This window comes from Gastrolobium bilobum, unplaced genomic scaffold (genome assembly GCF_033153095.1).
Source record: "Gastrolobium bilobum isolate Gb01-03AN ecotype WA unplaced genomic scaffold, APGP_CSIRO_Gbil_v1 utg30775, whole genome shotgun sequence".
Classification (NCBI taxonomy): domain Eukaryota; kingdom Viridiplantae; phylum Streptophyta; class Magnoliopsida; order Fabales; family Fabaceae; genus Gastrolobium; species Gastrolobium bilobum.
This window is the reverse complement of record NW_026897554.1, coordinates 99,879-121,264: the sequence shown is the minus strand read 5'-3', so window position 1 is coordinate 121,264 and position 21,386 is coordinate 99,879. Positions and strand designations below refer to the sequence as shown.

General features: G+C 32.9%; 3 protein-coding genes across 3 annotated transcripts; 1 reads left to right on the top strand and 2 right to left on the bottom strand.

Annotated features, from left to right (window-relative positions):
- Nucleotides 1–1,160: 1,160 nt before the first annotated feature.
- On the top strand, nucleotides 1,161–6,143 carry LOC133308000 (serine decarboxylase 1). The gene is made up of 6 exons (XM_061508584.1): nucleotides 1,161–1,290; nucleotides 2,039–2,388; nucleotides 3,999–4,230; nucleotides 4,311–4,504; nucleotides 4,591–4,727; nucleotides 5,420–6,143. Exons 2-6 carry the CDS (start codon nucleotides 2,064–2,066, stop codon nucleotides 5,984–5,986), a joined length of 1,455 nt encoding a protein of 484 aa, XP_061364568.1. The 5' UTR covers nucleotides 1,161–1,290; nucleotides 2,039–2,063; the 3' UTR covers nucleotides 5,987–6,143.
- A 3,718-nt stretch (nucleotides 6,144–9,861) lies between these two features.
- On the bottom strand, nucleotides 9,862–12,426 carry LOC133308014 (cytochrome b-c1 complex subunit 6-1, mitochondrial). The gene is made up of 4 exons (XM_061508603.1): nucleotides 12,305–12,426; nucleotides 11,219–11,303; nucleotides 10,190–10,279; nucleotides 9,862–10,101 (listed from the first exon to the last, which is right to left on the bottom strand). Coding segments are annotated over exons 1-4 (210 nt in total). The 5' UTR covers nucleotides 12,307–12,426; the 3' UTR covers nucleotides 9,862–10,068.
- Nucleotides 12,427–17,293: 4,867 nt separating this feature from the next.
- On the bottom strand, nucleotides 17,294–17,842 carry LOC133308015 (vacuolar iron transporter homolog 1-like). Its single transcript, XM_061508604.1, has one exon. The coding sequence runs from the start codon at nucleotides 17,747–17,749 to the stop codon at nucleotides 17,294–17,296; it is 456 nt and encodes a 151-aa protein (XP_061364588.1). The 5' UTR covers nucleotides 17,750–17,842.
- Nucleotides 17,843–21,386: the final 3,544 nt, after the last annotated feature.

Below are 21,386 nucleotides of genomic sequence, written 5' to 3'. Positions count from 1 at the left end.
TTTAGTGCAGAAAATATCAGTCGGGATGAGATATTTTTAATTTTAAATTAGTAACAATTTCCCGTTTTAGATATTTTGTGTCTTCGAAGTATAGATATAGATAAATACATCCATAAACGACAAATTTGAATGGATTTGCTTTGGGTGTACGATTGGAATTTACTATCTCGTTTATTTTTTCTTTTTAATCCGTCACTTTTACAAAGTTATTTCTGTTATATTTTATTTCATTTGTTATTTAAATCTTTTAAAGTAATAACTATTTTTTGTAATAATTTTTTAATTTTATTTTTGATAATATTGAATGAGTAGGAAAGTTAATAATGAATCATTATTTAAGTATTTTAATAAAAGGTAATTAAATCAAATAAAAAATATATTAATAATTAAAATTATAAACTGGCTTTTTTCAATTCATATAAAATGACTTTGAGTCATTAAAATTAAATATATAACAAAAAGAAAAACTTGAGTAAATTATATAAAAGAAAATATATTTCTACTTTTTTTTTCCTACCATATATAAAATCACAAATTCGAAATCTTCGTTAGCAAAATTGTTAAAACTTCAAAGAAATTATATTAGGAATAGAATATTGTGACAACCAAATAATGTTACTATCAATGTTACTGCCATATCTTAACCGTTGATTTTCGCCAATCAACAGTTATCATTTATTGCGAATTAATAATAATTAATGAGTTTGATTTGGAAAATGATAACCGTTGATCGGCGGAAATCAACGGTTAAGATGTGGTAATTACATTGGTAGTAACATTATTTGATTGTCAGAATATCGTATTCCAATTATATATAGGAAAATATTATTTTTATACAAGATAATATCTCTTTTTTACATACCCATCTTAGAGAACTACTTTCTTACAATAGAATTTTGTTTATGATAGGAGCATGGCCATTCCGGCTACCCATAATATGAAAGAAATTTTTATTTTTTTTTATTTTTTATAAGTAAATAAACTCCACCCATAATTATGTCTATAAATATATAAGAGAATTAATCTCTTACAAGCTTAGATTAATAAAGCCGTTATATATAAATTTACCTTCAGTGAAGATTCTGTTTCACGTGAAGGCAGTGAATCATTCCGCCTCGCGGAATCACATGCGTGTGGGTGCAGTTGTCGGTCAAAGCATAAGGAAAGAAGCGCGTCACTTACGCAACTATAAATGTAGGCATGTTCCGCCTCTCTTTTTCCCTCTCTTTCCCATTTTGTTGCATCTCGTGCCCGAGTCACTCTCCCGTTTTTCGGTTCCGATTCCTGCAGGTAGGTTATCTTCTTCTTCTTCTTCCTATTCTTTCAGATCTACGTGCCTAGTTTCGTTTTTTATTTATTTTTTGGTCTTTCAAGCATCTTGTAGCTCGTAATGCATTATTATGCCTTTTCTTCGTAATTGTGGATTTTGCTGTATTTCATTAGGTCAGAGTTCCACTGAGTTTGGATATTTATGCATGTGACGTGATATGCTGCGAATGTATAGGTTATCTCAAAAACATTTGAATCCCGAGCAATTTATGTGCTTGAGGAATACTCACTGTTCTAATTTTGGTTTTAGAGGTTTTATTGAACGATAACATTATTAAGTTATCTGGAATAAATTCATTTTGATTTATTCTGGCATTGGAAATTGAGCTTTATAAACCTTGATCTTTGTTATGTTTTTGGTGGCTGGGTTCCCAATGATGGCCTAGAATTTTATTTTAATTTGGATTTAACGGAAAATTTCATAGATCGGTGAATGAATTGCTGTTTCCTGTCTAGGTGCTCTTGATTTGGCTTGTTTCACTTTCTTCTGTGTAGTCTTGCTTCCATGCAAAACCTTTGATACAAGAGGACAATTGTTAAGAATTTGTATATGTTGTGATTCTTAAACTGAATGGAGAGAGATTGTAGGATTTTATATGTGAAACCTTGGTTTTTCTCCGGTTTTTGGATTCACTAGTCTTTTGCTTTATTTTTCATTTTTATTTTGGTTCTCATTTTTATAATTCACTCGTGTAATCTGTTTTGTCAGGTATTCTTGTTTCGTGGGTAACAAAATGGTTGGAAGTGTTGATGTAGCTGACGATTTGAGCATCAATGGAGCAGTGGAACCATTGCCCGAGGACTTTGATGCGACAGCCATCATCAAAGATCCTGTGCCTCCTGTAATTGCTGAGAATGGCATTGTCAAGGAGGAGGATCAGATCGGTAAGGGAAAAGAAAAAAGAGATATAGTACTGGGAAGAAATATTCATACCATGTGTCTAGAAGTCACAGAACCTGATGCAGATGATGAGGTTACTGGGGAACGGGAAGCTTATATGGCAAGCGTGTTGTCCAAATACAAAAGAGCTTTGACTGAAAGGACAAAGCATCATTTAGGTTTGACTATATTTACTCGTTTGATATTATTGGTTTTTCTAATTGCATTTATGTTGTTGTATTCGGGTCATCAACCCAATTATTCAGATCATTGCTGCTTTTGGTTTTCCCCTAGTATTTTGATTCATATATATGAGAGGTTAGGCACTGTGATTTATGACTTGACATACAGGAAACTCTGTTAGCTCCTTGGGGATGACAACCCAACCCAGCACCAGCACTCACCAATTGGCACTGCACTTGTACTTCATGCATTAGCTCACCTTCATCACCTGTCATTCTCTGTTTGCTTTGTATTCTGCTCATATTTCTGGTGGAAAGCCTGTATTGACTAGCAAGTTTTGGTCATAACTTTCTCTAAAGGTTCAGGGCATTGATTTGAAGGCATTACAACTGTGTGGGACGCATTTAACCTACCTGCATAATTCAGGGTCCCAAATAATTGACAAATTACATGTAAAAATTTATATATATATATATATATATATATATATATATATATATATATAAATATATATCTAACAAAGAATACAATGTGGGTTTCTGGTTTCTGCCATAAAAACATGCTACATCCACAATGTGCTAGTCCATAAAACCATAATTTTTGTAGTACAACGTCAGTTGTCATTGGCATAGTCTTGAAATGGATTCCCCTTTGAACCAACTCTACTGAACTTGTAATGTATGTTCTGGAATTTGGACTTATCTGATGTTTCGTAACTTTGAAATTCCAAAACCCCTGATGGTCATGGTTTTGCATCCACCAAATTTGAACAAAATTTAGGATAAATTAATACAATTTATGAAGTTTTAATGAATGAACATCAGTTCAAATCTTGGTTTTTCTTATTGTGAGAAATATTGTGATCAAGAATTCTCATTATTTCTTAGATATATGGAACCATATAAAGTTAGTGGGATCTTTTATTCACATATTTTTTTCCCTTGGGTTTGATAATCATTCTTTGATTTCCAAGTTTTAGGAAAGGAAGCTTGATTATGTTTGTGCATGAAATTGCAGTGTATGATTACTTGTGCCTTTATTACTTAGTATTTTATCTTCTGGAAGTGATTAGCACCTGATATTACACTGATAAAGAATGTAAAACAATTTTGATATTTTCCATGTTGACACCAAGGAAAGCATTTGACTCTTTTTCGATACAGATTGTCCTTTTGTGTTACTCTCTCCTGCTCAGAATGCATTTGTAACTACCTTTCTTTTATTTCCAAATTCACTGCATATTGCCTTGGTGCACAAAAGGACACATTTAAGATTGTGCCTTCTAAAGAAGTAGATGGGTATAACTAGAAAGCATTCAGTCAGCTGGAACCATGAAGATTTTTTTTTCCCCCTTATGATTTCAGTTCATATACTTGAAGAATGCTCATTTCATTGTATAGAGAGTAATGAAAAATGTTTTTGATGTGTCAAATATTTTGGAACTTATCATTTAAAGAATCTATAACAGTACACTTATATTAATTTTGTTTCTGTTTTGTCAAATCATTTTATCAGGATTTTGTCTAACTTTTTAGCGCCTTATTTCTTCATTTGACCCCTGGAGTTATGTGCATCTCATATTTAATTTATGGAAAATCTATTGCAGGCTACCCCTATAATTTGGATTTTGACTATGGTGCACTCAATCAACTTCAGCACTTTTCCATAAACAACCTGGGAGATCCATTTATTGAAAGCAATTATGGTGTCCACTCCCGGCAGTTTGAAGTTGGTGTTTTGGATTGGTTTGCCCGATTGTGGGAACTGGAGAAAAATGAGTACTGGGGCTATATCACAAATTGTGGGACAGAAGGCAATCTCCATGGCATCCTTGTTGGGTTAGATTCAGCTAGTCTGATTTAGTTCAACATTTTGTTAGTTTGTAAAGCACACTAATGTGGTTAAATGACTTTTGCAGAAGAGAGGTCCTGCCAGATGGGATTTTGTATGCCTCACGGGAGTCACATTATTCCATTTTTAAAGCTGCTCGCATGTACAGAATGGAATGTGTGAAGGTTGAGACTCTTTGTTCTGGGGAGATTGATTGTGATGACTTCAAGGCCAAGCTTCTCTGTCACCAGGACAAGCCAGCAATTATAAATGTGAACATAGGCAAGTTTCTCCGTCACTGTTGCTCTCTCGCCCATGTCTCCCTCTTCCCTTTGTTGATTCTGACTCATGCAGCTGAAACTTTGCAGGTACAACTGTGAAAGGAGCTGTGGATGACCTTGATCTGGTCATTAAGAAACTTGAAGAAGCTGGATTTTCGCATGACAGGTTCTACATCCATTGTGATGGGGCTTTGTTTGGTCTGATGATGCCTTTCGTGAAACGCGTAAGTGCAACAGTACTCTAATTTTTTAGCCTTATGAGATATAATGTTGAAATTTACATTTGCTATCTTCATCTGTTTTGATAGAAAATTCTGATTTTTTATTTTCGTTCTGGTTGTTTGTAAATTTCAAATTAGCGGACAGCATTTTGGTTTCTTCCATGATTTACCGGTATATTTTATGGTGGTCCATTTTGTCGTGCATTTGCACTCTTGCAATAAAGACCAATTTTTATAGTTCTAATCCCCGTTACTATGATCAACTTTGGTCACATATTATCGTTGATTATTTACATGCAAATGAAACTGCGCCTATTATTCCATTTTCAGTCTGGGAATATTCTTTTTGTTCTAACAAGATTATATTTAAGAATACATCATCAACATCTACCTTATCCCAAACTAGTTCACTAGATGAACCCAAATACAAAGCAAGAAAATAAAAGATTCAGGGGGAAAAAAAAATTAAGAGAGAAAAATAAATAAAGAATTAAAATTTCATGCTTCTTGGTCAAACCAAACCCAATGACCCATCTAATGTTGGATTGTTTGTCATTGATTGGTTGCTAAACCAAGCAATTGAGAGCTATTCCTGTATAGATGTGAATCTTTCCACGTTCTTTGTTATTTTGTATTTGATGTCATATGTGTTGACTGAGTTGATATTTATTTATTTTTTAATTCCGCTATGTCAGGCTCCAAAAGTTACTTTTAAGAAGCCTATTGGCAGTGTTAGCGTTTCTGGCCACAAATTCGTGGGGTGTCCAATGCCTTGTGGTGTGCAGATAACAAGATTGGAGTATGTTAATGCTCTTTCCAGGAATGTAGAATACCTTGCTTCTAGAGATGCCACAATCATGGGTAGCCGGAATGGCCATGCTCCCATATTCCTTTGGTATACCTTAAACCGGAAAGGATACAGAGGTTTTCAGAAAGAAGTACAAAAATGCTTGCGTAATGCACACTACTTCAAAGACCGCCTTGTTGAGGCCGGGATTGGTGCAATGCTAAATGAGCTGAGCAGTACGGTTGTGTTTGAGCGGCCACATGATGAGGAATTTGTACGCAAGTGGCAGTTGGCATGCAAGGGAAACATCGCACATGTGGTGGTGATGCCAAACATCACTATTGAGAAGCTTGATGATTTTCTGAACGAGCTTATGCAGAAGCGTGCTGCCTGGTTTCAGGATGGGAAGTTGCAACCTCATTGTATTGCATCGGATGTAGGTGAAATAAATTGCCTTTGTGCTTTGCATAAGTAATTACAATTGCCTTTATGCTTTGCATAAGTAATTACAGCTTCCAATCTAGAGTTTAGAGCTGTAGTTGGTTTCTGGAATGTTTATGCAGTGTATGTTTCACCAGGATTTTGATGCATTTAATATCATTTAGAATCGTCATTAATATATTGTTATTATTTTTGGGTATTACTTTTACTTAGCCTGTTATTAACATATTGTTCGGTTTCCTCATTAAAAATTATAGTTGCCAACTTAGCTAAAACAAAATAGATGGATGAAAATTTGTGAAAAGAAGGCTTACTTAGAGATGCTCGTTCCTTAGTTTTCAAGTCAAAGAGAAAGTAAGGTGGCGGAAAATTATGTTAGCACCGTTTATCGTATTATTTCTTAGGCACTCCTTTTGCAAATTAACATGTATAGAGTTATATTTTGGATAGTGCTACATTCTTAGCATAGGTTTTGAAACTTAATAATTAAGATGTATAGAGATGTTTTTTAGATAGTGATATATTCTTACTAGGGGTTTTGTAATTCAACGTATGTTTAATATTAAATTAAATGTTTATGATAGACACTATCTAACTAATTACTCTCAAGTCGACAACATTCTTGTAGGAACATTCATTATTTCTTACTGCTCTCTTTTTGGAAAGAAATTTTTTTCTGTCATTAACATAAAAATTTCCTCGTGACTGAAATTTTATGAGTTCGAATCCAGGAAACAGCCTCTTTCCAATTATGTAAAGGTAAAACTGCGTACAAGGATTTCCTCCACTTCACATTCGCTAGTCGAGGTTAATGGGGAGTGGTTTTTTTTTGTTTTTAACATAAAAATTAATGGGTATTATTATATTTTATTAATTTTTTTCTCTCTTCCCATTATAAAAGGATTCATCCACTTTTAGGTGAATGTGGTAAAAAAAAATTGTATGCAACAAAAATAGAAATAATTTTTCATTTAAAATTTTTTGAAGGTGAAACTACGTAAACTATTTTATTTATTTCTCATTTAGTTACTTTTTCAATTATTAATTTTCATATCTTATTTTTCATTTTATTTTATTTGTTATTATTATTATTATTATTATTATTATTATTATTATTATTATTATTTCTTTTTTAAAAAATTAATTTTATTTATTTATATTCATCAAATGCCGACACTAATTGGTTTGAGGTAAAGGTAAAAGTGTTGTTCTTGTTGATATAAAATGTAGCTTACCTATTTACCAAAAAATAAAAAATGCAGCTTACCAAATATAAAAATAAAAAATGCAGATGGTCATATGCTATGATGCACGGACACGGGACACGACACGACACCCCGACACGTTAATTCTAAAAAATGTCAAATTTCGACACGTTGGGACACGTTTTGATATTAAATAATATTTATAATATAAATAATATAGTTTAAATAATATAGTTTACATTTAATACATATAGCAACTCATAATAAGTCATATAACTAATCAAATATTCAAATTTCATAACATAAATATTAAGCAAAAATAAAGAACATCCCAAGAGTGTAGACCACTCACAAGGCATTGTGGAGAAATTCATACTGCTTTCTAATTGAGTGGTGGAGTTATATCAAACTTTTTGTAGCTCCATAATTTTCCTTACATTTTCCCATTCTGCTTGTAACTCCACCAATCCATCTTCATTTATTTTACCATCAAATAAAAGTATACCCAAGAAACGTTACTAAAACTATATGGTATAGGAAATAAAACACATAATGTAGAGAGGGGAAAAATAGAAACCATACACACAATTGACTACAAACACAATTCAGTGTATTGAATACCCAGTTTGCTTGGTTATGCTAACTGACCACACCATCTGATTAAATTACATGTTACTCTTTCAGAAAATTGTAATAACTTATTGCTTGTGGATATATAAGATATGTAAGTAAGACAGCATGAAAAAGAGAGAAAGAAATTATCATTAATCAAGTTGCACTAAGTGGATGAAAGAAACACTTTTTACGAAGTGGAAAGAAAGCAAACACATGAAAAGGAACACAAATAACTTTGCCTAATACAACTTTTCATTTTTCATTCTCCCTTGTACAACTTAGTTAGCTTTTCTCCCCCATTCACTCTAAAAAGGTTTCCATGACATCCGGGTACATCCCTCCTTGTGAATTCCTATACTCCACAGCTGTTTGTTGATGATGATCCATTGAAGTAGATGAAGATGGAGAACCCACAGACAGGGAACCCAATTTTATATATAACTCACCTGCAACCCAATTTTATAAATCACAAATCAATTGAAATTGAAATTGAAATAAAAAAAAAAACCTTGAGTTAGAGCGCTGTTATGAATATGCCTCCACTTGTGTCCGAGTCAACTCGGTCGAACCATTCCCGTAGCACTGCCCTGTTCTCCATTTCTCCACTCTTGCTGCTTGCTAGTTGCTACCTTGGTCAAAACAAAACAAAACAAATTAAAATGAAAAGAGTTTACACAGCTCACAACGACGTCAACTCAAAGTAGCAGCAGTTGAGATCAAGATCGAAAGAGACTTACCAGGTTTCTGATTCAGACCGGAGAGTAGACGACGAGCATAGGAAGAAGAGGCGAGGGCCAACGACGAAGAAGAGGAGTAGCTCCAGGTGAAGACAGCAGAACTTAACAAGATAGGGGTCTCCATTTCTAAACTTTTCAATTTTTATTAAATATTTTCTTTTTTTTTAAATTGCAATTTTATTTTATTTTTACAAAAAAATATCAAATCGTGTCCAAATACGTTGACCGCGTGTCAGATTCGGTCAAAATCGCGTGTCCCTTTAGTCAACGTGTCCCAAAAAGTTGTCCGCGTGTCCGAACGCAATTTTCTTCCAAAAACCCGTGTCCGTGCTTCAGAGGTCATGTCGAGGTCCTTATTGTAAAGGGACTTGGTTGTAGCAGTTAAAAATGACAAGAAACGTTTTTATATTATTGAACAGGAAAAAGACCCTGAAACTTGAGACCCACAACAATCCCAAGAGACTTCCTATCCAGTATACATTGCACTGCAATGGCTACTAAACAACGAAATTACTTTCTATGTTGTTTGGGCGGACTGATAATTGTTATAATCGAGCTAGCCTTTTTGTAGATGTCGATAAATATAACATCTAGATTCTCTCTTGGATGAAATACTACTTGGAATGAAAAGATTTCCATACATGTTATTAAAAATAATGTGGTATCGATCAAATGAGTGAAAAAAGTAAAATGGTCAGAGAAAAAAGTGAAAGAAAAAGGTAGTAGAAGAAAAATACTCCTTACAAAGGCTTTCATAACAAATCTTCAAATTACTTTTATAACAATTAGCATTTTCAAAAATCAAGATAAGCCCCGCTAGCCTTAGACATATAATATAACTACTATTGCACCTCATAACCTATTATTACGATCCATTGCTCAGGAAAACTTTATAGTTAACCACCATAAAAAAAATAAAAAAAAAATAAGCTACTTCACCTTGTAATCCATTAGGAACTACTGTTGTGCTTTTATAATCCCTAAACTTGATGATAACTTCACCTCATGATGAAATGTGAAAGCGTATAATGAAAAAAGGGATTGAAGAAACCCACCACCAGCCCAACACACCTATAAAGAACCACAAAAACAGCCAAGCACCCCTGAACGAGACCTAGGCACACAAGCCAGCGTTGTCCCCAAACATATCAAGCAACGCCACGTGTTTATATATTTACAGAGCAAAGCTAGCTCAACAATTTGACGTTTCAGTTTAATATCATTGGAGCACAAAGGACAACATATATTATGAAGTTTTTTGGTGCAGGGCTATTTTTGTATTCAGCTGTGACGCACTGACCACTTAGACAAGAAATCCAAAAATCCACGCTCCAAAACCACACTGTAAAACCTATTAAAAATGTTGAATCCATATTTGGCATAATATTCTTATTAATCATAATCTAAGGTCTCCCTCCATGGGTTCAAAATTTCACAGTAAACACAATGACCATACAGGGCATATAGTTTGGTTACAAAATCAAATGTTTAGGAGCGGTTATTCATGAATGAAAAATAGAACAGATCGCAATGATAATATACCAAGAAATTCTCCCCTATTACTTCAGTTTGGAGAATAGCTTTAGTGCAACCTGCATTACAGAATTATGATTTATCAGAGAATGTGGAAGCAAACAAAATCGTTCAATGGTTATTTACTAACTAAACAGTAATACTTACACATTTGTCAATACAAGACCAATAATCAAAATATTGTCCAGTGCAGTGTTTGTGCCCAGATTCATCTCCCTCTATCCTTTTAACGCACGCCTGTAGCAATTTAAAGAATTACTTTTCCCTGTCAAGCAAGAGCAAAAGTTTGCCAATTTGATTCTTTATTACTAAATTTTGTTCATTGAGACTATCACTGAGGGTATCTATTCAACTAACTCAAAATCTAAGGTGCTTACAAATGATACGAGTATATTAGTTCTCTCAACTACAAAGAGGGGAGGGGATGTAAGAGGAAGCCACCACAAATGCAATGTTTTTTTTCAACATAGAATTGAACCTAAGATTTCTACCCTGACCCCACGGTCCCCAAGGCCCTGCTTCTTACGAAGTTCAATTTGTGCCAACTTTCCAGCAGTCTTATATAATTATTTGCATGCTATTAATACATCTACCAGCAGTTTTATAAGAACATTCCTCACTTGGAGCAGAATCCCAAAATCCCCCAGTAACGAATTCGGCAGAAGTATTATATTCTCCATAGAATATGAGAGGAGCAAAATACATCAGAATAACAGAAAAGTACTCGGACTATCATGCTGTAGCTCATTATAATAGTTCAGTTTTATCACTCTCTGACCTATTCATTGGCTCTAAACCATTCATACAATAAGATATTAGATCCTTGGCCAAAGACAACATATAAATCCTCCAATATTTATTTATTTTTTTACATTTCATCTCTTAGTTCTCTTCTTTTCTTGAATCTTGCTAGTACTCCCTTCATCCTTCTTTTCATACACACTTGCTGCTCTAGAATTCTCCAATTATATTTTTCAGTAGACCACATATAAATTTTGCCAGTGCAAAAGGGACAGTATAATTAAACCAATAGCAGTAAATTCCAATTACAGCACCCATCTACTATCAATTTTTAAATCTGGAAAATAAAAGAATTTTGTACTGATCACTTAAATTAAGCACAAAGCTCATATTTACATGATCCAGCTTATAATTCTGCACTTTAAAAAAGCGCACCTGATATTCAAGCAATGGTTTCACACATTTCGGTTTGCAAGACTCTTCAAAATATCTCTTCTGATCAACAGGTTCCTCGTCAGCCCTAAAATCATAATAAAATCCAAAGATGAATGAAAATCAATAAATAGGATAGGAATGTCATAAAAAAAGAAAAATGAAATGAAAAATAAAATACATGATCAGAATAACTCAGCAGAAGCTATTGGAACCACAATTATATAGGACCAAATCAAACCAATCAAATTCCAAATAAGCAGGCATACTAATCTTGGGAAATCACAATCATTAATGTGACAAATTACAATTAGAACTAGCAAAAGCATCAATACAAAGAAAATAATAAACAGAAAGCTCATGCAACCAAGTGAAGGGAAACAGGTATTATCAAACTGACAAAATGAAATTTAAAAAGCAAAAATGTCAAGAAAGTCAGCATATGTTTTTCTGGGCCACCTGAAATTATGTTTGCTAAATCAACCACAAACTCATCATCGGAATTATTTAAAGCATCATTTTTTGCTGGAATTTATCCCAAACGCCACAGAGCATAGTGTAAATCAAAACAAGAGCGAACATTTCAGCAAAAGTACCGAATATAAACAATCACCAACTAGTTAGCAATGAATGACATCAATTTCTAGCATACAGCAAGCAAGCACCCCTGATATCATTTCTGCCATTGGATTAACCAAATCTCTCGAGAGGTCACACCTAAAAGCTTGTGAATCAACAATCCCCCATTTTGAATTCACAGAATACAAACAGCATCCCCGAAAAACCAGTTTAAAGAAAATTAAACTTTTGCATCAAAGTCAAACAGAGACTCCAAATCAAGTTCCAATCCCCACAATTTCTGAAGCAATCAAGCGTGAGCTAAGAAGCCCATTTCGGGATCATTATCGTAATCGGTTTTACATGTGTTTTTATAAAGAACAACCTAAACAAAAAAACTTAATTGCAACCGAATTTCAAAACCCTAGATTTGAAAAGCGGGGACATAAGAAGTGTTTACACTCAAATGAAAGATAAATCATAGATCTGACAGAAGAGAAATGGAAGAAAGAGAGAAACTTTGAGGCTTACATTGCAGAGTGCGAAGGGAGGTTGCAGAGAGTAAGGGGTGGTGTTGGACAGTGGCGTTGTTTGGGTTTTGCAGAGCCTATATTTCGGATCAAACTTCAATTAGGAATCCATCTCATTTGCCAATTTTGGTCAAATTACAATTACATTTTTGTACCAAATTATTTAAAATTTTACTTTTAATTCGTTTATTTGAAGGGAAAAATATTATGGTCATTTTAATTAAAATTAGTGATTTTTTATTTAAAATTTAAATTAAAAAAAAAACTCTCATTTTCTTTCCCGTAATTTTATCATTATCTCTTTTTCTTATTTTCTCTTGCGTGCTTTATAGAGTGGATTTACTTAGAATCATAGTAGAAAAATGAAGCAAAGCCAGAAAGAACAACCATAGTAAAGAAGAAAGAAAAAAAGAACAACGAAAAGAAAAGCTACGATAATACGGGAGAAAAGAAGAATGAAGAAGGAGGGAGAAAAATGTTATAAGAAAAAAGAAAAGGAGAAAAATGTTATAAGAAAAAAGAAAAGGAGAAAAAAAGGGAAAAGAGAAGAAAAAAAAAAACTTACATAATGTAGAAGCATTGAACGAATAAGGAAGAGTCATTTTTTTTAGATAAAGCGTTGAGAGTGGCGAATAAAAAAAAACATAAATATGATTCTTTTTTTGCGTCTCGAAATTGAGAAAAAAATTTATTTATTTTTATTTTACAGCACAAAAATTATATTGGATCCTGGGAAAAAAAATATTTTATCAAACACTGTTTCTATCCGTTTCTGTTTTTGAAAAAAAAAAATTTTAAAAAAAATTGATTCTCTAATAGTTGTTATGCTCAACCTAAATGATACAATTTTATGTTTAGGGTTTAGGATTTTTATTTTAAGATCCATGCATCATATAATATGAATATAATTAAGTCATATAATTATTTAATTTAAAGATATGTTTTTTTATTATACTTTGTAAGAATATAAATAATTTTATAGTGATTTATTTTTATTGATTATTTCAATATTTTTATTTATAATTTTTCTTAGAATTAATTATTTAAGTATATATTTTATAATTATTTATTTATTAACTAAAGAGTTGGCGACACAAGTACTTCCTTACTTAGAAAGCTTCATAAAAAATAATAATAATGTTATTCCCATCATCCTCAGTTCGAGCATATTTTCATTATTTTTGTAATAGGTATTCCTTTGTAAAAATAAAATAAAAATGAACTCATATGATATTAATTATGAAGGATAGGTAAATAAATACTAATAGATGATTGAATTACTTTATGCTAACTTTATATAGTGATATAATGAGTACTCAATACTGTGGGACCACTGTCCCCCATTCCCATATTTCAGTGTAACTAATGATTCTGTCAGCACCATCCAATTATTTTTGAGATATTGTAGTAGGCCAATCCATAACTGACTACCAAGCTTCTGATAATCCAAATGCTGACAATATAGACTCGAAATCTGCAGGCATGAGGCCCACAAGCAAAAGAGTTACCAGAAAGCCCACTTATTTGCAAGATTATGAAATGTGAATGCGTCATATCGTGAATTATCATAAACAAGTCGATGTAGATATCTGCAAGGCACTATAATATTTAAGTCAATATTTGTGTAATGAACTTGTGCTGTTTGGTTGGGGATTTTTTAAAAGTTGCCCATGCAAATTAACTTGACAATTGTGGAAGTCCTTTTTTGGTAGATGATTTCTTAAGATTTTCCCACCTATTTTATTTGCATAACTTTTCATATTTGGCTGTAGAAATGAAGCACAAGTGACTATTTAGAAAGACTTCTTCGACGTGATTTTTCAAAATTAGCTGATATATGGCAAAAGGTGAAAATGAACCCTGACGAAAATGCCCTCAAAGACTTACTATGCCACCTTAGTATCACTGTATGATTAACATGATTCTTAATGGCTAATATAGGCAAATATCACTGTTTGCCTGTTATTAGACTGCTCCTTCTATGCGATTTAGATCAAGGTTATTATCCTATTTTCTAATAAAATAGCATTACTGGCTTGTGGGTTGCGTGTGCGTTCCTTTCTTTTGTTTTTATATGCTTCTATTACTTTCAGACTCCTCCCCTCAGTCAGAAATCACAACTTCATCCTGGTTTTTGCCATTTAATTATATTATAATATACGAAAAAATATTTCTTCAGCAATGAAAGATAAAGTAATTTCTAACAATTCCAAAATTATATCATTTTAAGAATTGAAAAATTAATAAAGAATATTATAAGAATTTTATTTAATTCTTAATTTGTTTTATGAATTTTTCCAAAATACTCTTCATTAACTCTCTCAACAGTCAAACGTAGTTTTAGAATTGCTGGAGATAATTTTATTTCCTGTGGCAGGAGAAACGTTAGATCCATATATATATATATATATATATATATATATATATAGGATTTGATGTTTGTCTTTTTAAAGGACATAAGTTATGTCATTTTAGGAGAGAGATAGACACAAGAAATGAAAATCACGAGAGAGAAAGTGAGTGATTTTTGTTAATTTAAATTTTAAATAAAAAATATTATTTTGTGTCTATCTCTCTCTTAAAATGACATAACTTTATATCATTTAAAATGACACACTTTTTTCCATATATATATATATATATATATATGGTAAAATTATTTCTACAGCCGCTTTACGTACAACAACGACAGGTGTATGGTTATGATTTCCCGCATTTAATGCTTTCATCCTTTGTATGATTATGATTTCTCGCATTTAATGCTTTCAAATATATATATGGCAAGAATTTGATTGCTGCACATACAGCAGCGGTAGAAATGTAAACCCCTATATATATATTCATTTTTTTTGTAGTCAATGTAGATAAGTTATTTACAATGAGTCCAAAACGACATTGTTTTGGAGCGAAAATCAAGGTATTTTTATAATTATAATTTATTTTAGGATTATAATAGTCTTACTCATTATAATTTTTTAATTTTTCAACACAAAACGACGTCGTTTTGGAAGTGAATGTACATAAATTATCTATATTTATCGTAGAAACATTAAAGGCTATATATATATATAGAGAGAGAACCATTTTCTCATGTTGTAGGAGAATTATTTTCTCCTACTAGTGATCCTTCGATTTTCATGAAACAATTTATTTTATTATTTTTGTTTTTGTAATAGATGTGGGTCCCACACAAGATGTGTCTATAGTATAAGAAAATTTTATCCTACTGCATGAGAAAATTGAAACCCTGTGTGTATATATGTATGTATATAGATATATATATATATATATATATATATATATATATATATAAGGAAAAAAATATTTCTTCAGCCATTTGAGATAAGCTTATCTCAAGCCCCACACTTATAACCATGTACTAAGGGTAGTACATAGTTATAATGTTAAACATGATTTTTTTTCTCTCCACGTCAGCATACAAGTTCTCGATAGTGTTTGAAGAGAGAGAAAAAAGTAACTTTAACATTATAACTATATATGTACTACCCTTAGTACATAGTTATAAGGGGTGACTTGAGATAAGCTTATCTCAACTGGCTGGATAAATATTTAACCCTATATAGGGAATATGTTCCTCATGTTGTAAATTGTTTCATGCAACAAACAAAAATGTGGGTGATCAGACCCATTAAAAAAAACTAAAAGCTGTTTGTTAATTACATAAAAATTTTAGCTTAAAAGCACATATTTTAAAAAAAATCATCTCTTTCTATCTTTATAACTCTTTATTTAAAAAAAAAACACACAATTCAAGAAAAGTAGATAAGAGCTTAAAAGAAGAGCTTTTTTCTTCGTTATACAAAAAAGATCAAGCTTTTCATTATAAGAGCTTTTTCCAAAATCTGTTTGGCCTAACTTATGCTTATAAGTAGCTTCTAGCTAAAAAAAAATAAAATTCCAAACAAGGCACTAAATAAAATTTTCTAAAATAACATTAGGTATTTTATTCCCTATGGCCGGACATAGTTAGAGAACAGGACATATGGATTAATATCTATTATTAACCGGTGGATTTCTATTCTTGAATGCTGTTCAACTTCGGTAGCTAAAGCTGTGGGATTGGGTCCTTTCAATTTATTTTTCTCACCAAAATTCTAGATTTCATATTTGTGCAACCCAAATAAGAACACTCTAATCAATCTGCCATAACGCACCATGTATTATGTATATTTGAAAGTAAAAACCTGAGCCAAAGTTCAAGACTCTTCTTTTAAAAAAAAAAAAAATTAATAAATCATTCCACTAAGTTCCCTCTGTTTAATTAAGATTGAATAGAAATAAATTAACGTATCAGTCTGTTGGCTGCAGTCGACAAAGATGAAGAATCTATACTCAAAACAACAAACGCGTTTTCTGGGCCTCATTGAAACAAAGAAGACGAAAGCAGATATGGGAAAATTGAATTGTAGGCTCCACAAAAAAAATAGTAGTTTTGATCGAGATTATAAGTTAAAACCTCTATGATAGTGTTGTAAATAAATAAAAAAAGTTATTGCACAAATATTTGAAAACCCTATTTTTCAGATTTTGTACAGCTTGGGACCATTAACATATTCATAAACTTTCTTTAAACTATGTAAAATAAAAAGGCATCATCAAATAAAAATATATGCATAAAGCTGGAACTATAGAGTTCTCCTTAAGCATATGATTTATAATAGATTAACAGACAATCTTATCTTATATTTATAATAGGCTTTGTTACATACTTTGAACCTATATGACATTCAGACGTTACTTATGACAACAACACCAATCCTCGTGTTTAGCCTCCCCTATATTGGAATGAATCCATTCTATGTAATACGAAATTATGTGAAACAACCATAATCGTTCGATCATAGACAAATTAATAGTTATCACATAAGAGAATTTACATATATCTATGTAGCAATAAAACATGCATGATCAAGCTAAAACATATCTAACTCGGAAGAGGCAGAAGATCAAGTGTTGGAAAACATATGGATTAAACTCCAAAATGATCGACAAGCTTGGTTAAGCCAAAAGTAACTGCCATGGCGAGCCATCCTCCAATCAAAACCCTCAAAGATGACTTAAAGAAGGGTGCTTTCCCAAGAACAGCACCCAAACCTCCAAAAACAATCAAAGCAAGGCTCACAACAGCCACCACCACCCCCAACCTCACCTTATAATCTTTTATAAACGCCGCCCCAAGAAGCGGCACCGCCGCACCGACAGCAAAGGCAAGGTAGGAGGCTAGGGCAGCGTAATAGGGGTTAGGCAAATTCTCTTTGTGATCAGTGTTTCCTTCTCTTTTCATCTGAGAAAGCTCAATATCATACTGTGCATAAACGGAAACAAACTCTCCAATGGCCATGCTGCAAGCACCAGCAACCATGCCTGCAATACCAGTAAGAATCATGGTCTTAGAATCCTTACGGACAGCACCAACACCCATCATGAGCGATGCTGTTGAGAGCAAACCATCATTTGCACCCAAAACAGCAGCCCTAAGCCACTGTGCCCTCTTTGCATAGTCAAAAACCTCCACCACTTGACCTCTTACTCTTTGGTGTTCCACATCGAAGTTGGCCATCTTCGAAGGATTTTCTTCTATGTGGCTTGGTTGAATGTCTGCCATGGAACTTGGGTAGCTGCAAATGAAAGATAAAAAGTAAAAGAGGTAAAGAGAAGGAACTTAAGAGTTGAGATATATAGAAGTGTGGAGGACACACGCCATAGATAAAAGTATATATAGATGGAAAGACAAGTGGGAAGAGAATATGGTAAGTGGTCGCCATTTAGGATAGGTGACACTCAAATTAATTGGAATCTAATGCGTTCACACTTGGGAAGAAACTGCCTTAGGTGTTGCTACCATAATCCATTCTTAATATAATTCTTCATATTAAATAATTGTCATTTTTTAAAAATTATTTTTCAATTTAAAAATTATTAATTTTAATCTTTTTTTTACTTTTAGGTATTTTTATTTAGGGTTTGATATTTGTCATTTTAAATGACATAAGTTATGTCGTTTTAGAAGAGAGATAGACACAAGAAATGAAAATCATGGGAGAGAAAGTTGATGGTTTTTTAATTTAATTTTAAATAAAAAAATTATTTTGTGTCTATCCCTTTCTTAAAATGACATAATTTTATGTTATTTAAAATCACAAACACTTTTTCCTTTTATTAAATAGAATTAAAGAGTGCATCAATTGAATAAAATTATATGTTTAATGAGTGCATCAAGTAAAGTATGTTCAATAACTTTGTAAATTGATCCTACTATAAGAGTTGAAAACATATAATGTTCCCCTTTTCTAGTCTTTTTTTTTATAGTCGAAAATTAACCCTTTATATGTACAAAAAAAAATTAACCCTTTATAACCACCTAAAAAAAGAAAATTAACACTTTATCGAAAAAAATTCTGTGCTTTAAATGAGATTAGTCCACGGCTTTTTGACCCTTTTGCCCCTCATTAAATAATTAATAACCAATTTGCCCATCGGCTTTTTCACAATTACTATGCCTTAGAGTTGGTGGGATGAAATGGAAGGGTGATTGGAAGGATCACAGCTGACAAACAAGAGAAAGAGGAGTTTTGATTTCGAATATAATGCAAATGAGACCGAGAAAGGTCTGGATATAGGGTTTTTCGCGATATTTAGTCGACTAAATAATGGGCTTAGTCGACTAAAAGTGCAACGAATATAGTCGATTAAGGTGAGTTTTTAGTCGACTAAAATTCGTGTTACATGATTTCTGAGTTTTGCCCATTTAGTCGATTAAAAGTGCAACTTAATCGACTAAACGGGGGCAGGATGGTGGATAGTTCTGGGGGAGAGGCAAATTGGTTATTAATTATTTAATGAGGGGCAAAAGGGTCAAAAAGCCATTAATCCTCTCTATCTCATCTCAGTTGTTTGGATCTAGAGTGAAAAAAATATATTACATGATCATGTGGAGAATCATAACCATACAAAAGTGGATGAATGGTAATAAAGGAAGAGAAAGAAAAAATATTAGAATAGGTAGTTACAAAATCATAACCGTTGATTTACCTTTCTATAGTTATGATCTTCCCACGTGACCATGTCATGTTTGTTTCCATATGAGAGGATCTATTTCCCAGTTGTTTAGTTTCTTTTGCAGAGATATCATTTATTTTTTAATTAGAGGGACAATAAATGGAACAGTTATCTCCCTTAACCCAAAACTTAAATGGTGATTAAAATAAAATAAATTATAATAGTATACAAAAGAATTTGGAAGGGTACAGTTTTAGCATGTGATATTGTCAGATCAAAATATGGGTTTAGTCAATGGTCACCATAGTCAAATTATAATTAAACAAATTGGAGGGGTTCCCCACACATGCCTAGCTTGTGGTGTGCAAATATTTCTATGAATGACAATATAGAATACGTTTTGTTCTAGGCATGCATGCCACAATCGAGGGAAGTTGAAATGGGGAAACTCCCATATTCCTTCAACCGGATCCAGAAAAATATGCAGAATGCACACTAGCTAGTTCAAAGACCGTGTTGTTGGTTTTGTTTGAGCGGCCATATGATAATTAAGAAATTTATACACCAAATTAAGTGGCAGTGTTTATGCAGTGTATGTAGGCTTTATCAAGATTTGATGCGCTTAATTAATAACATTTAGAATCCTCCTCCTTGCTTTCCCTACTTTAATTGGCCTTTATTATTATTATTATTATTATTATATTTAGGATCCTCCACCTCTTGCACCTCCTGATCTCTCTGTGCTTCCACGTGGAAGTTGGAGACTTTTGAGGGGTTTTCTTGGCTGTGGCTTGGTTGAATATCTGCCGTGGAGCTTGGCTGCAAATGAAACAAAATGTAAAACAAGTTAAGATATTGAAGTGTGGAGGGCACACGCCATGAGATTAAGGTATTAATAATGGAATCTAATGTGTCCGTACTTGGAATCTAATATTAGAATCTAAGGAGGCGTTTGGTACCCGGATTAATTTTCATTGCCCGGGAAACCATGGTTGGGGAAGTAACATATCCATGTACCCAAAAATAAAAAACAATCCAGACTAAAAACATTTCCCAACAATGGCTGTTGTGTGTAACTTATTGTACAGTCTGCACTTGAATTGTTCCATGGATTAGATGGAAATATTTGGTGCCCGAGGAAGTGGAAATTCAGGCGTGAAATTGATGACAAAATTAACCTTCCTTTTCATACAAACTGTGTGAAAGCATTTGGAAGCTTTGAGTACCACTTGATAGCATATTGGCACAAGATATATTTCTTCGTTTTCCTCAGTAGTGTGAAAGCATTTGCAAGCTTTGTGGACCGCTTTATGTTTAGAAGTATGTAATGAATCTGTCTGACAGCAAACCCAGATACGTTTCTTCATTTTCTTCAGTAGTGTTCAATATAATATTTCAAACAAAAAAGTAAAACTGAGGTTATTTTTGTAAAATATCCTCATATTTTCATTAATATTTCACAACCAACCAAACATACACTCAGTAAATTTAACCATAGAATCCCAAAAAAATTTGACCCTACCAAACACTTTTTAGTAACATTTCATCAAAAATATATTTTCCACTATATTCCAGTAATATTTATTTCTCGGATAAATAAAAAATTTCTCTTCTACCAAACGCTCCTTAACTGAGAAGAGATAAAGTTACTTAGGACAATGGGACTGAAGGCAAACGAATTTAAATATTGTTTTTCTAATAAAAAATTATGAAAATGTAGTCATATTGAATGTATTCATAAATGTATAGTACTCAAACACCTCCACAGGAGACGTGACCATTTGGAGAGAGACACGCCTCACAGAGGGCGTGCTCTAGAAGAGAGACACATCTAGAGCCGACAAAACGGGCTCGACTCGACGGGCTAATTCGTCAAACGGGACAAGGCGGACTGAGTTTTTCAACTCATCTCAAAAGCGAGGCGGAGCGGGGGAGACTCATATTTTGGCGGGTTGATGGCGGACATAGGCTGGTCAGTGTAAAATAGGCTTGGGCTGGCGGGCCATCCCGCCCAACCCGCCAAACGAGGCAGTGCAGGCTGAGTTTTTCAGCCCACTTTCAAA